This window comes from Aspergillus udagawae, assembly GCF_001078395.1.
Source record: "Aspergillus udagawae IFM 46973 DNA, scaffold_2, whole genome shotgun sequence".
NCBI classification, from domain to species: domain Eukaryota; kingdom Fungi; phylum Ascomycota; class Eurotiomycetes; order Eurotiales; family Aspergillaceae; genus Aspergillus; species Aspergillus udagawae.
The window spans coordinates 1,160,082-1,174,655 of NW_025091265.1; the positions used below are offsets into that span (position 1 = coordinate 1,160,082).

The window sequence follows — 14,574 nt, forward strand, 5'->3', positions numbered from 1 at the left end:
AGATCACAGAATGTGCTTCTGGTCGCTGGTAAGGTGTGATTGGTCCACAACATCCTCGTATGATGTCTTTGGATTTAAGATAACGTGGGAGCAGTGTATGTACGATTCTGAATACCAGCAGAAATGGGTTGATGTAAAGGAAACTACGTTCGCATATAGTCAATAGAAGGTGTATTTATATCTGTGGGAAGTGAATGCTCTTTATTAGCCTCTACTATTGATTCTTCTAGAAAAGTCGTACTAGGCTGACTCCTGCTGGTGTGAATGCTATCCCTCTCTCTAGCTTACAAACTTTGAATAATGGCCGCAGGCTGATAATATGGTCAATATGAATTGTATGGCAAATTGAATTCGTTTCATTCTTCGCTGAGATCTTAGGTTTGGGAATTTCACATTCCTGTTACCTGCCCGATTGGGTAAGGGTGCGTTAGTATATCCTCAGGACTACCCTTTGAAGAAAGACAAAGATGACGTATGTCTTATACTTACACTCTTTGTTCACTGTTTACTTTGCTGCATTGCCCCTTGTTTTGCTTTTCATTGGAAATTCTTCCAAAAGCAATGAATGTCTCAGAGCCTCTGTTCTTTTACTTTCCTCTCCAAGTATCGTGTCTTGAATATCTTCTCTCTGAGTATATTCGCTTCTCCATTCGATTATTTTACATTATACACTAAAGTCGTCTGTTCATACATACTCATCTCTCATCATGCCTGACTGGAAGTTTGACCTCACTAATCGGGTTCGGACCATCCTTGGAATACCCATCCGGATTGAGGAGCAGCTGGCAGAGGTTCCCGATCCGAGACTTGCTGAAATACAGGTTCTAACGCTGGCACGGTATATGGATACTAACCAGCCAATCATGCTAAAGATCCGCTATGAGTGAGTTAGCACACCTTGACCAAGCCGTTTCTCTACTGACACTACAAGTTCAGACTGCGACCAGAGAGCTTCGGTATCAGGGACCAGCTATACTTGCAGACAATGCGTGAGCGGGCCCAAGACGATTACCTCGAAGAGGTGAAGCTGGTCGAGGATGTAGAAGAGATTGGCCACGGACCTGCATACCTCGCCCATGTCACTCAGCGCGCTGGAGAGATGTTTCCTTATCCCGACGGCATTGTGAACTTTATCATCATGACGCGGGTCCCTGGTGAGAACGTGGCTCATATCTTCCTCACTCTTTCGGACCAACAACTTGAAAGCATTCGGAGGCAGCTCGCCTTTACGCTTGAGTAAGTGTATCACTGGCCTGTCGGGAAGGAAAGCCATGTTCTGACCAGTCCAGGCACATGCGCCAGAGAATGTTCGTTTTGGCTCATCAGAGCCCACATTTCCTTCGATACGACAGGGCTAATGACAAGCTGTAAGCTCTATCCATTTTGCTTATCACGCCCATATACTGACAAACGCAGGTACATTGTTGATTACAGCTACATGAGCTTCACGAACCCCAACGCTCCCGGTTCAACCCCGATTACCGTCGATCACATGTACGTCCTCGGATTCGATATTTGGCACCATGGTGAATTTGAGCCTGGAAGACGAGGAGGTCCCTCCGGTAGAGAGGGAGGGTTTGATAAGAATCAACGCGCCTTCTGAGGTCTGGTAACACATACAATCCAGGAGGATCCGGCTCAAACAAGCGCCCCCGACAGGGCAAGTATGCGGACATGAACTAGGAGAAAATATCTCCATTCCCAGGCTGAGCTAGAGGGCTCGACATATGGCTTTTCCATTGTTACATCGAATTACTTATACACTTTAAAAGACAAAAAGAAGGCTATGTGCAGGGGGGATTGCGGACGTATGGCTCAGGTGGGCCTGACTAGACGAGCATAGTTGCAGAAAGCAAGGATTGGTATCAATACCCCGTTTTCTGTATTTGATTCTTACACTGTCCATGCAGCCTCCTTTTCTTGTTGTTGCGTTTAGTTCTTGAGATTGCTGTGCTACCCCTCGCTTGTAATTAACTTCATATTAGCATGCAAATCTAATCATCAAGTTGATAGAATAGGCGTCATTCTGCTTGACCTGCTTGTCTCTACGCAGCAAAGTTGGCATCCAGGATTTGTGTAGCATTGGGGACCGCAATATCAATCAGCCTTGCGAGCTCGATAGCAGAAGCCGACCCTTTCATCATGCATATCAAACAGTAACATCTTGCGCTCGTCCCTCTCCTGAACAAGTCATCTGAAACTCATGTCCAAACTATGTACAACCCTCAATCCATACAGTCATCTATAACCTCACAGGTCTATTCTCCCTAACCCAGATCTTCTCCTCCTCCGACCCAGGAGCCGGCGGCGCAAGCCCATTAATCTTCCATAGCTCCCTCGGCGTCTCCGTCACAAAATACTCCCAGTCGATCCCCTTGGGCTCAAACATCGGCGTCAAAATCGCGTCAATGCGTTTCAGGAATCCCTGCCTCTGCTCGTCGGTGGTCATTGTTCGCGCCAGATGGTAAACAGTCAGCGCCACGAAGTTGGGGTGCTGCTCGCCGCCGATGAAGGCTGTGCCGGCGGGTTGCTCGGTGAAGTGCACTTGGACGTAGAAAGGGGGGAGGCCCCAGCCGACGTAGGCCTCGGTGATTTTTTGGGCGAGGTGGGATTTCTCCTCGGGCGTGAGGGTGTTGGGACTGTGCTGGATGAGCCAACGAGGCATTTTGCTTATTGGTGGAATGGTTGTTGTGTTTGGGTAGATGTGTGGGGGTAGTTCGGATGATTATCGATGATGGTCGAGGATGAGTACCATTATATAGTCAACTACTAGAAGTTGTAACACAATGGCATATAACAAGTTTGTACAACCCCGGGAACTCGGCAGCCTAGAAAAGGGCCACTGTATTGGTATGGACACAATTACTACTATAAGGTTACTGGATAGACAAGAAACTCTGGTACACAAGCTATACAGATTGAGCGGGGGTGGTGACACACTGCATCTCGTGAATACTAATCATCCCGTCCTCAACATGGTACAGTTGTACTCGGACACAAATATCACTAATCAGTGATACGAGAAAGTCGGTCAGCCACTCAACCGTCTCCACCAACTGATCACTAAACATTGCTAGACCAAGGTACTTAATTCTTTCGCACTCCTCCTTGAGCCAAGTGCGAAAAGAAGCCTTCCTGCCAGATATAAAATCTCGACCGCGTCCCTTGAAGATCCAGCGAGCTTAGGGTTTTAGGGTCAAAATGCCCTCCGGCCTCATATTGATTCAACGCCAAATTTATGGCCTGCACGTCCCCCTTGTAGCCCTGGGATTGGGCCACGGCCTTCAAACACACAAACGCAAGGAAGAACAGACACCATAGCCCCAGAACGATCTATCAAAATATGAAGGCCAGATCCACTTTGCTATAGTCCCAGAGATTACGCCAGACTTCGCGTTTGCCATGATGCTCGATGGAGGTGAATTATGTCCTTCACGATGCCTCGCCTATTTCACATGGAACCGGAAAGCACTTTGCTTCCGGCCGTGAAAGGCACCACAGCTTCCTTGAAAGAAGCGGCCACGGTGCAGAGGGTCGGACAGGTTGTGATCACCTCGTCCCTCGCCGGCTGGCTGCACAAGGACGGCTTCCGGACGGCGAGGTAATAAAAGACAATTTAGCATCCGCTCCGACGGCATACCCGTGATGAGTGAATTGACGGTGCATAGAAAGCAACACCTGCGACCTCACATTCGACTCAAACACCAACATCACAGTGTCAGGCGGTCATGTCATTTCACTCAGTCGCTACCATGCATCGAATCCCTCGCCATTGAGGCAAGCTGCCAATGCATGGAGATGAAGCCCCACTGTCAGCTGATTCTCTTCGTTCAGCCTTTGGGCTGGATACAATCATTACAGACGACAGCCCCACGAGGTTGGCGGCAGCGATAGACTCCTCCTCGGGACTATCGCGCCAGTCAATACAAGGGCAGTATTACCGCGATGCATATGTCGAGGAGAGGAACACGAAAACGGTGGATGAGGAAAAAGCTGTCAAATGCGTCGAGGATCCTCCTAGCTAGCCAGAAAACACAGTGGAGGGACGCTGCTGCTATCGTGTAAAGTCACTATCCAAACTGGGGAGCCAAGATCACGCTAGAGAACTCAGGCCAGCCCTTGCCAGTTGATACAGCAGAAGTGGAGAGCGTGCTGAATATGGAAGTAGAGACCGCTGTAGTCAGCCGATGGTCACGGACGTTACGGGCCAGCAACCGGTTTTTCCACAAAAGGCAAAAACATAATCCGCTGACATAATATAGAGTTAGACTACTGCGATGGCTTGAATGGGCATTTGAGGCGTGCCGACCGGCCAGGCATTTTGCGATATGAACCTCTCGACGTCACGTTTGCGGAACCCTGGCGCACGGCCAAGGCAAATGGCGCGGTAGGAAAGCCCTGCCGGATCAAATTAGCGCTCAATGTTATTCTGGTACCCAATTAAACGCGGCTTACAATTGATCAGTTGATCTTCATCGACAGCCAAGTTGGAATCCCGACCATCCAGAAAGCTTGACTGCCATGTGCTCGCAACCACATCCCGACGATGGGTCCTATTGCTATCTGATGAATCACTCTGCGGGTTTTCTGGGAGCATATTTCGATTGGAAAGAATTATGCCCTGCTCCTCAAGGAATCCTTCTACATCTCCCGGGTCAAACCACGGCTCTTCAAGGTCTTGAACGCTTAACCCATTTGTATACATCATCCCAATATCCTCAGCCGAGGGAAGCCAATTGAGACTGGGGTCGCTGATAGGCGAATGCTTCCGTGGGTAGTGCAACCCGGCACCGCCCAAGTTCAGCATGGGAGGATTGAATTCCTTGGAAACTTCAACTCCCCCGGAAGACTTCAGGAAAGAAGTTAAGTATGCGATAAGTTGGGATCTGGTCCATCGAGACATCAGGAAACCAAAGTGCCGAAGTAGCGCGGAGTCGGGAATAGTGGAATCTTTCAGGTATCGGTATGCGAGTTTATAGGCAGCCAGATGCAATCGCTGGGCGAAGAAGGGACTATCTGGACCGTATAGATGCGACATAGGTGTGCGTAGGCTGATAAAGTGAGCGGATGGGATTCTGATATGCGTTGAAGGCGTGATTGGAAAGAGGGAGTCCATAGCCATGTCTGGTATCTCGCTCGCCATCATTGCGCCGAGGGAGTCTGCGCCGCGAAGATCACCATTTACGGGGGCTGTTTTGACAGCGACCACGGGATCTGACAACGGCCTTGTCTGCTCCGCCGAGTGCGAGGATAACAGTTCTGATGACGTGATTCGGGACGATGGTTTATCTTGTGGTGTGACGCCATCTCCGTCTGTTGTTTCAGTGATCTGACTTGAAAGTGCGACATACTTGGCAGTCACCTCTTGAAGGGACTGCGCAATATCAGGGGTGGTATTTAACACGCCCGATTGCAGTAGCGTGTCGCTAAATGCAAGAAAGGCTTCCGTCATCGTCTCAATCACCGATTCCATTTCAGTGATACGACTCTTCAGCTGCGACAAGGTGGCTTCTTGACGGGAACGGTAGGCACGCTGTGCTAGACGGATCTGAGCCCGACGTCTCTGATACTGCTTTGAGCAGGTATTCTCAAAGTAAGGAAGCGATCACTATAACTCACCTCCGCAGGTGTCTGAGCATCCTGCACTTTCTGAGGGCGACCTCTCTTCTTAGAAGACTGTTCCCTAGTCTTTGCTGGCTGTGAATTGACCTTGATTTTCTTTCGTGATCTCTCGTCCTTTCCGGACTCATAATCGTCGGAAGTCGTTGAGAGAGTGGGGTTCGATTCAGTTGATGACATAACTGGCGCCTGAGACACAGGACTTAGACTCGAAACTGAAAGCGACCGAGCCCAAACCCGGTCACTGAATTGAAGCTGCGCGTCCGACATAACTACAAGCTATCAATGAGTGAAGGTGGAGAACCCGAGGTTGATGAACTCTTTGATGTATCGCTGGAAGACGGAGCCAGTTGTTAGGGAGTAAAATTCCCACGTTCCGCCTGGGGCGAAGTGAAGCTCCAAATAGTGGCCAGGTCGTTGAGAACGGGGCGAATCAAGGCTGCCGGGGGACCGATTCTGGAGGAGTCCACCGACGATTATTAAGCGGTGTGCGAATTGTCATCAAACGAATCAAGGTCCGTTCCTGTCACTCATGTTCGTATCTGGATTGGAAGTGCTTTGTGGTCTGAATACGCTAAACCTCGGGTGGTAAGGAGCAGTGGCGATTGTTCACTAATCAAAAAATGTTAGCCAAAGTATAAACACAATAATTCAACAATCGGAGCATAGTGATCTCCGAGCGGGTCAGCGATCTGTCTTACGAGATATTAAGGGATGTTGTCAGTCATCAAACCACTCAGCCAGGAAGGTATCTAGACAACTATTCCTAGCGCAACAGGAATAATAGCGCAGATTCTGGTTAACAGGATAACTTGAGGAGTCTTATTCATCGAGATGAGCAATGGGTTGATCGTGTCATTGATGGCAGCAACTTGCCATGATTCTTGTTGCCTTGGTCCGATGTTTCTCCGGGCCGGTTCAGCCTGATTACTCAGGACATCGAGCCCTCGCGGTGTCGCCTGAGGCAGAAACTTTAACCAGGACGAACTTCCTTTTGTGGAATTCAAGTGATTGGCAGCTGCATTGATGTATTTCGTACGTGTCGCGGTTCAAGGCTTTGTCTTATTTCTCTGTATGATAGGCAGGTAGTGGAGTCGGCAATTCTGTTTTCTAATATTCTACCCTACGTCCATGCCAAGTTTTGACGCATTTCGAAAGACCTCTCTCAGGCAATCAGTCTCCAGCCCGCATATACCACGCGAGCGACAAAGATGATCGCAGCACCTACAACGGCAGACACACCCGCAAAAATGATAGCCCCATCATAAGTCCTATAGGTGCTGATCATAGCCCCCGTGATCGGAGTCCCCGTCAAACTGGCCAGACCCAGCACACCAAGCGCCATCCCCATATACGATCCGATTACGTTGGGCTTCGGCGCCGTCATGGCAATCGTGGCCGTAAATAGACCGATCACAATCCCCGAGAAGAAACCGAACAGCACCGAGAACGCAACCATCCCGCCATGAGACTCGATACGCAGCCAACAGAGGATCAGGATGCCACACGCAGCGGACGCACTGGTAAGTGTATTGAATCGACCCAGGCGGTTAGCGAGCGCGCCACCGAGGATTCGACCAACGAAGGAGCCCGCGTTCAGAATAGCGATGAGGTAATTGGACAAACTGACACTGATACCGATGGATTGTGCGTAGCTTGGCAGGTAAAAGAAGGGGACGAAGAGGGCCCAGGTAAACAGAAATAGACCTATGATTTGAACTGTGTACTCGGGCTTCTTCCATGCTTCGAAAAGGAATGGTGCTCCGGTGCGTCGCTTGGGTGCATTAGATGAAATGGTCAGGCAGGCGACGATGCTGAGTGCGAGCATGGCGAATCCGAGGATCCGAACGGACCAGCCAAAGCCCAGGGGCGTCTTGTTGAGCATGCGATTTAGTGCGATTGGGATGATGATGCCGGCGAGAGAAGAGCCACTGGAAGCGATCCCTAGGGCGAGAGGTCTGCGTTTGAAGAAGTACTGGTTTACCGCAGTCAGAGATGGGGTGTATGTCAGGCCGTTGAAGATGCCTCCAAGAACGCCTTGAGCCAGGATGAACTGGTAGTACTCTTTGCAGAGACTGGTGAGCATGACCGAAAGGATGAAGACGATCGAGCAGGGGACCAGTATAACCTATGAGGGTTAGTAATTGTCTATTCCTAGGGTTGCTGCCCCCTACTCTTGGTCCGTATCGATCCATCAGGGGACCAGACACGAGTCCGCTGGAGTACATGAAATAGGCTTGTAATGATCCAATCCATGCGATGTTGGAGTTGCTTTCATTTCTGAGGAGATTGTTCTTGTAGTATGCTTCATAAACACTATTCCGCGCTTGACGTTAGCATAATGGATCCTTTCGGAAGCCAAGACCTACCCAAAAGCGTTCATATATCCGAATGTGTTGAACATGACACACCAACAAGCTAGGACTGTCATCCAAGCCTTGAACCCTCCTTCGGGGAACGTTAGCTTGGGAGGCTCATTCTTTTCGGCCTGTGAGCTTTCGGGCGCTGTCTCTATATCGCTGCTCATATTGTCGTCGAGGACGAGCCACGAGCCCTTAAACTTGTAATATCAGGAGATGTTCGAGACGATGCCCAAGCCCAGTCGGACTGGGACTGTGGAGGATAGCATCTTGTAGGTATATGAATGCGATCGCTTTTCGATAGCATTTGATGCTATGTCTCGTTGATTTACCAAAAGGGAAAAGGCCGTATACTTAAATCCGCCTTCCGCTCGGAGACACAGAGCGACCGCCATTATCCGACGCATTGTTTACCGAATTGGGTAATCCTCGGTCCCCGAGCCTCGGGGCCGAAGGACATGTCTATTGTCGGTCACTACACGATTGCTGAACTTGTAGTACAGTGGTTCTCGAAATTGCGCTGGCCTTCAAGCATAGGATGATTGTTTTCTAGCTCTACCTCAACCAAGGCGAATGGCAAACACCCTTCCAGCGGGGCGATTGGAAACCTGAGCATGTGCGTGAGGTACTTACCGCGTGTTCCCCCGCACTTCAGTACAATCGCGACTCATACAAAGCGTGGCATGCATGGGTATTTGCTAACTTTGAAAACATATGCCAGCACTGAATTGGATGGTTTTGTTTCTGATGAGCCGTCTGGAGTATCATAGCCTCGCAATTTAACCTAGTCTTTAGACATGCAGTAATAAACAGACATATTATAGAGATATAAATTCTTGAGTAGAATGCCTATCTGTTATATAATTATGCAGGCCTGAGACTGAAGGGCCGTGCATCACATCACTAGTTATAGGATGCTCATGCTGTTTCCTTTACAATGAATAAGTCCTACCTGCTTAGTTACACCAAATATGTGGGTGCCAGACAGGCATAGTAAAAGACATAGATCAATGTAGAAGTACAGTCTGTTACACTTTAAAGTAGTTAGTTGATTCATTTATCCTGACCCATCATCAACAAGTCTTAACGTTTGGTTTCAGACTGGAGCGGATTCTCATGGAAACAAGATAAATACCATGCTATTTAAGTGAGATTACTCAAGATTATAATACGCTGCGCATGTCTCTGGATAATAGAATACTGCTGCCAATTCTGGCTAAGGCCATCCTCATACAGTTATTAGATCAAGCAAGCACCTTCAGGAAGCAGAGACAAACGGATGACGCAAACATATGGAATTTATCCCTCGATTCCAGTTCCAACAATCTTGAAGTAGTAGCATCATTGCCAGCGACCTACGTCGCCACCGACTGCATGAAAGTATATGGTCAAATACACTCCGGCTGGCTCAGTATAAGAAAAAGCTACCCAACGCTGAGCCGTTACCGATTCTTTTAGATCTCGGCAGGGACTGTCTCATAGTCAATTTGATATATTTCAAACGAAAGGGGCAAGGGGGCGCTTACAAGTTTGACACCAACTCTCGCTTATAGCGACAAGTGAGTCCGTGCCAGTCAAGATATTTAAAGAAGTCGGTCAAGGCGTCGGCAACAGAATCATCGCTTTTACCTTATACGGGGGCTCACGCTGCGGTTCTACACGAACCAGAATATGATCTGCTTTGGGACGCTTGTTTCTGGCAGAGACCTTCCTCTGCCGGGGGTGCATCAGACGATCGGGCCTTTTTTCAATGTTCTTCCCTGCCAGCTGGATTTGAGTAGTCCGGACCGTCTGCTTCACGTCCTTAAAGGAAACCAAGTCGAAATCGCCAACCGTCTGGCGAACCAACACTGTTCCCTGACTGATATTTTACGACACTCAAATCACTTTGGCCAGAGGTTGTTTAACACGTGCATCTCTCTGGAACAGCAATTGTCGAGCTTGCAAGTGGACGGTGTTTGCTTTACGGATATAGACACCCGTGAGCCGACGGAGGTAAGAACCTGTAGTCGGCTTTGACATGCTCACTGACTTCGCTTTAGTATATTCTTCTCTCCGTGATTGACAAGCAGGCAGCTTTCGAAGCGAGGCTTACCTATTTCTCTTCCATCATGTCCAACAAACAAGCCGCTGAAGTGGTGGGCAGATTTGAGGCATACGTTTCACATATATTGCGTAATACAAGTACGATTTAACGTTATAAAAATATGATATTCGGCGGCTATAATTCTGGCCAACCCTCTACTTATCCATGCTTTTATTAAAGCATTGCCTCTAGTTCATTTGTTCAAAATTCCATTCGCCTTGGATAATATAACAATCATACTAAGTCCTGGGCAGTGTGGCTGGAAGACAATAATCGTGTGTCTGAAGGCCAGACCGGTTTCGAGGATCACTGTATGGCAATCTGGATTACTTTTACTCAGCTACGTTGGAGACTGAATGCAATCGAGGTACACCAACCGTTATATTCCACAAGCCCTCGTAGGAACTAGCCATACCGCGCGTTGGCGGGTTCGTCATCAAACCATACAGGCTGCACCCCATAGTTGATCACTGTACTCTTGGTCTTGGTGTAACTCTCATAAGCCTCGATGCCGTTCTCCTTTCCCATACCACTTTCTTTAAACCCGCCCCACGGTGAAGATGGATCATTCAGGTGGTGTCCGTTTACCCAAACGATGCCCGCTTCGATTTCTGCAGCAACGCGATGAGCCTGGTTGAAATCATTAGTCCAGACCGATGCTCCCAGGGCATAGGAAGTGCTGTTGGCGATGCGGATAAGCTCCTCCTCCGAGTCGCATTTCACGAGCGCAGTAACGGGCCCGAAGACCTCATTACAAGCAAGATCCGAATCCGCATGTGTCTCGATGATGGTCGGCTCAAAGAAGAAGCCTTTTCCATTTGAGTTTGTTGTCGGGTTACCACCGCAGAGTACATGGCCTCCCTCCTGTACTGCCCTCGCCACAAAAGCAGAGCATCTCTCCACAGCAGCGCGCGAGATGACCGAGCCAATCTGCGTGCGCTCGTCCATTGGGTCTCCTACTCGCAGACCTCGCACCTTTTTCTCCAATAACTCTTTAAAACGATCATAGAGATCAGTATGCACTAGGAATCGACTCCCAGTCACACACGTCTGTCCACTGGCAATGAAACTCGCAAACAGCGCCGCCTTGACCGCCAATTCCACGTCCAGGCTCGGAAACAAACACACCGGCGCCTTTCCGCCAAGCTCCGCCGTGATGGGGATCATGTTCGCCGCTGCAACCGGCGCAATAGCCTTGTACGTCGCCAGCCCACCGGTCAAATCAATCTTCGCAAGTCGCGGGCTCTCACACAGAAACTTGCCCGTCACATAGCCATACCCGTTGACGATCTGCAACACACCGTCAGGCAAGCCCGCCTCCTTGAACAACGCCCCAAGCCTCAGCACCGACAACGGCGCCAGCTCCGATGGCTTTACAATAGCCACGTTCCCACCCGCCAGCGCAGCCGCTATCTTCTTCGTCGCGATCAGCAAAGGGTGGTTGTACGGGGTTATCTGCACCACTACGCCCAGCGGGAGCCGGGTCAGGGTGTTCACGACGGGACCCTTGAAGGGCGTCACGCGGCCTTCGTGGACGCGAGCCAGCGAGGCAAAGTACTCCAGCCATTCCGGCACGCGGGCTAGCTGGGCGCGCATCTCGCGGATCGGTCGGCCTGTCTGTCTGGTTTCGAGGTCGACGAACTCGGACATGCGGGCGCGGAGAAGGACAGCTGCCTTTGAGAGGACGGTGAAGCGCTCGGAGGCGTCGGCGCGGGACCAAGGTCCGTTGTGGAATGTTTCCCATGATGTTTCGATGATGGCTTGGATGGTTGCTTGGGGTGTTGCGTCGATGGTTGCGATGGGGGTTTCGGTTGCGGGGTTGAGCACGACGATGCGCTCGGGGGTTGGGGGCGTATGGGTGCCGTTGACCCAGTTTGATATGTGTGGTATGTCAGACATTGTGGTTATTCTCCTGGGCTGTTATGCAGTTGTTGTCTTTTTGTGGTGTTGCGATTACAACGTTTCTAGTGATAAGGCTTACCCCGCACGATAACTGCACCATGTGGAATCTCATCATATGATTCATATCAGATAGCATCAACCAGTGTAGATAAGCTTATCTTGCTATCTAGCTCTCGTCTACCATGGTTTGGACTCTGCACATAGAATCAGAACTGGTCACGCTTGTGATGCGGATGTGTCTGTTGGGCTCTGTTGTCCTCGCCCGCACTGAGGACTCGCGGAGGAGTTAATTCCATCTACCTATATATACATACATATATAAAGGTATCGGATGCTGGTGCCTAAAGTCGTAGCTTGTCATTCAGATACGACCACACAAGTCAGATCCCATCTCCGTTCCATGGGATTTGAGTACCAGAATCAAATTGTAATAGTATAGTCTTAGTATAGCTCCAGCCTCAGTTTGTTCTTTTAGTACCCCGTATTTGCTGAGCTTCCAATTCACACATTACCTCTACGGGACGTACGAGCGTCTAAGACTCTGAGTAAGCTGTCCATATCCATTATCATTCCTTGAATTGGGCATTCAGAAGCTATCAAAGTAGGGTAGATGGGAACTCTGGAAAAGCTGTCATATTATTAATCTTGTCATATATTTTCTAAAGTTCCATGCTCATTTAAAAGGTTCGGCCCGAACTGACAGGATTCCCACATATGATTGGTCAAATACGTTACTCAATGCTTATTGATGGCTTTGGCAGCTTTACAAATGGAATACGCACGCTTAAAGTCTTACTCAGCCTTATGAATGATTTTGTCACAACATAAACTAGTGAGATCCTAATTCTCTGGCATATTCGGATTTGGTTAGAGAAACGGTGGCTGACAGAGGCTCGAATGGCTCCCTCGGTAGATAACTTCTATGCAGAACTACTCTGATATGATCCAATATACATATGTTTATGCAGTTGAATCTCGTGCTTGGAGGGTGCTCTACTTCGATACCACTAGTCTATTACTCTGTTGAATTGCTAAGAAATCTAGATAGAAACATGCCTATAGTCGTCCATGATTGTTGTGGCTATGATGCATTTTCGTGGAAGCCCCGAAAACATGTGGCATTATGGAGTAGTAAGGATCTGCCGTCTTAGCAAATCATTACCATGACCTTACTCAGGGTCGCACTCCACATTGAAATCTTGTCAAACCCACTCTCGAAAATTATTCTGAGACATGGGTAGCCTGTCTTGCTTCCAAGTATTGTTCGTGTTCACTGGAGGTCGGCTATGCGTCCTTGCGACGCTTCCCTCCAGACGGCTGCTAAATGGAGCTGGGAATTTAGCAAGCAATGTGTCATGCTTATCAACCCCACGGTAAGGAACTGGAGATGAATCTCAAATGAAAGTTGAAAGCCGATCAGCGAACATCAAGTGTATAAAGGAGACTGCTTCCCGCTTCGGTTGGTGGTTATCCAGACCACAGAGCAAACAGCCAGACCGAAACCCATCTTCTCATCCAAATCACCAACACACTGACAAGATGCGTTTCATCAGAGCCCTTCAGACTGTTGCTCTCCTGGCGGCCTCCACGACCGTCATGGGCTGGAACCGACTGGACAAGGAGAACGCGGTATTTCCCTTCAGTTCCTGTCCCAGGTTTTGCGCCTACTAACTCCTCAACCAGGCCGTTCTCGTCATTGACTACCAAGTCGGGCTCGCTCAGCTGGTCCGCGACTTCAACACCAACGACTTCCGCAACAACATGCTTGCTCACGCCGCCTTGGGCAACCTGTTTGACCTGCCCGTCGTCATGACCACTTCCTCTGACGCAGGTCCCAACGGACTGATGATCAAGGAGGTCGTGGACCTGAACCCCAATGTGACCATTGTCCATCGCCAGGGAGAGGTCAACGCCTGGGACAATGCCGAGTTCCGCGCGGCCGTCAAGGCCACTGGCAAGAAGCAGTTGATTATCGGCGGTATTGTCACCGAAGTTTGTATGTTTCCAGTTTCCTCCATTCCATTGCAGAGACGAGTCTAACCAGATAGGCACCGCGTTCTTGGCCCTCTCGCTCATCGACGAGGGATACGAGGTCTTCGCCAACACCGAGGCCAGCGGTACCTTTGACGTCAAGCTGGCGGCCGATGCCAACCGTCGCATGGAGAAGGCTGGCGTCACCCTCATGGGCACATTTGGCGTTGTCACCGACCTGATGCGCGATTGGAGAAATACCCCTGGCCTGGACCAGGTCCTGCCCTACCTGGATAAGTAAGTTGGCGCTATCCAGCATTTCTCAAGATGATTCTAACCGTGACTAGGTACCAATACGCTTATGGATTGGTTGCTCGTCACCATGCTGGTGCCATTGAGAACGGCACCCTGGCTGCTGTTGAGAGCACGCTCATCTAAGCGTCATGGATACACAATTAACACAGTTCGCTAATAGCATGGGTGCTCGGATAGAAAAGTGGTTAGAGGCTCGTTCTATGTTCTTGTGGGAGTTGTCGAAGCGATAATATGTTCCAACCGGTGTCAATCATTTAGTAGATTGCTTACAAGTCGGAGGGGTGTCCAAGCCTCTCATCATGTTGTCCTTTCGTCGCAGAT

General features: G+C 49.5%; 6 protein-coding genes across 6 annotated transcripts; 2 read left to right on the forward strand and 4 right to left on the reverse strand.

Moving 5' to 3' along the window:
• Positions 1-707: 707 nt before the first annotated feature.
• Positions 708-1,603, forward strand: Aud_002737 (uncharacterized protein; the record flags this gene model as incomplete). The annotated part of the gene is made up of 4 exons (XM_043287698.1): positions 708-883; positions 937-1,236; positions 1,290-1,367; positions 1,417-1,603. The coding sequence occupies 4 exons, from the start codon at positions 708-710 to the stop codon at positions 1,601-1,603; spliced, it is 741 nt and encodes a 246-aa protein (XP_043143633.1).
• A 639-nt stretch (positions 1,604-2,242) lies between these two features.
• Positions 2,243-2,665, reverse strand: Aud_002738 (tautomerase family protein; the record flags this gene model as incomplete). Its single annotated transcript, XM_043287699.1, has 1 exon — positions 2,243-2,665. The coding sequence occupies one exon, from the start codon at positions 2,663-2,665 to the stop codon at positions 2,243-2,245; it is 423 nt and encodes a 140-aa protein (XP_043143634.1).
• Positions 2,666-4,264: 1,599 nt separating this feature from the next.
• On the reverse strand, positions 4,265-5,889 carry Aud_002739 (bZIP transcription factor; the record flags this gene model as incomplete). The annotated part of the gene is made up of 3 exons (XM_043287700.1): positions 4,265-4,398; positions 4,456-5,569; positions 5,620-5,889. The coding sequence occupies 3 exons, from the start codon at positions 5,887-5,889 to the stop codon at positions 4,265-4,267; spliced, it is 1,518 nt and encodes a 505-aa protein (XP_043143635.1).
• Positions 5,890-6,784: 895 nt separating this feature from the next.
• Aud_002740 (MCT family MFS transporter) lies at positions 6,785-8,146 on the reverse strand (the record flags this gene model as incomplete). Its single annotated transcript, XM_043287701.1, has 3 exons — positions 6,785-7,747; positions 7,794-7,935; positions 7,989-8,146. 3 exons carry the CDS (start codon positions 8,144-8,146, stop codon positions 6,785-6,787), a joined length of 1,263 nt encoding a protein of 420 aa, XP_043143636.1.
• A 2,324-nt stretch (positions 8,147-10,470) lies between these two features.
• On the reverse strand, positions 10,471-11,964 carry Aud_002741 (aldehyde dehydrogenase; the record flags this gene model as incomplete). The annotated part of the gene is made up of 1 exon (XM_043287702.1): positions 10,471-11,964. One exon carries the CDS (start codon positions 11,962-11,964, stop codon positions 10,471-10,473), a length of 1,494 nt encoding a protein of 497 aa, XP_043143637.1.
• Positions 11,965-13,506: 1,542 nt separating this feature from the next.
• Aud_002742 (putative isochorismatase family hydrolase) lies at positions 13,507-14,376 on the forward strand (the record flags this gene model as incomplete). The annotated part of the gene is made up of 4 exons (XM_043287703.1): positions 13,507-13,596; positions 13,651-13,963; positions 14,016-14,235; positions 14,286-14,376. 4 exons carry the CDS (start codon positions 13,507-13,509, stop codon positions 14,374-14,376), a joined length of 714 nt encoding a protein of 237 aa, XP_043143638.1.
• Positions 14,377-14,574: the final 198 nt, after the last annotated feature.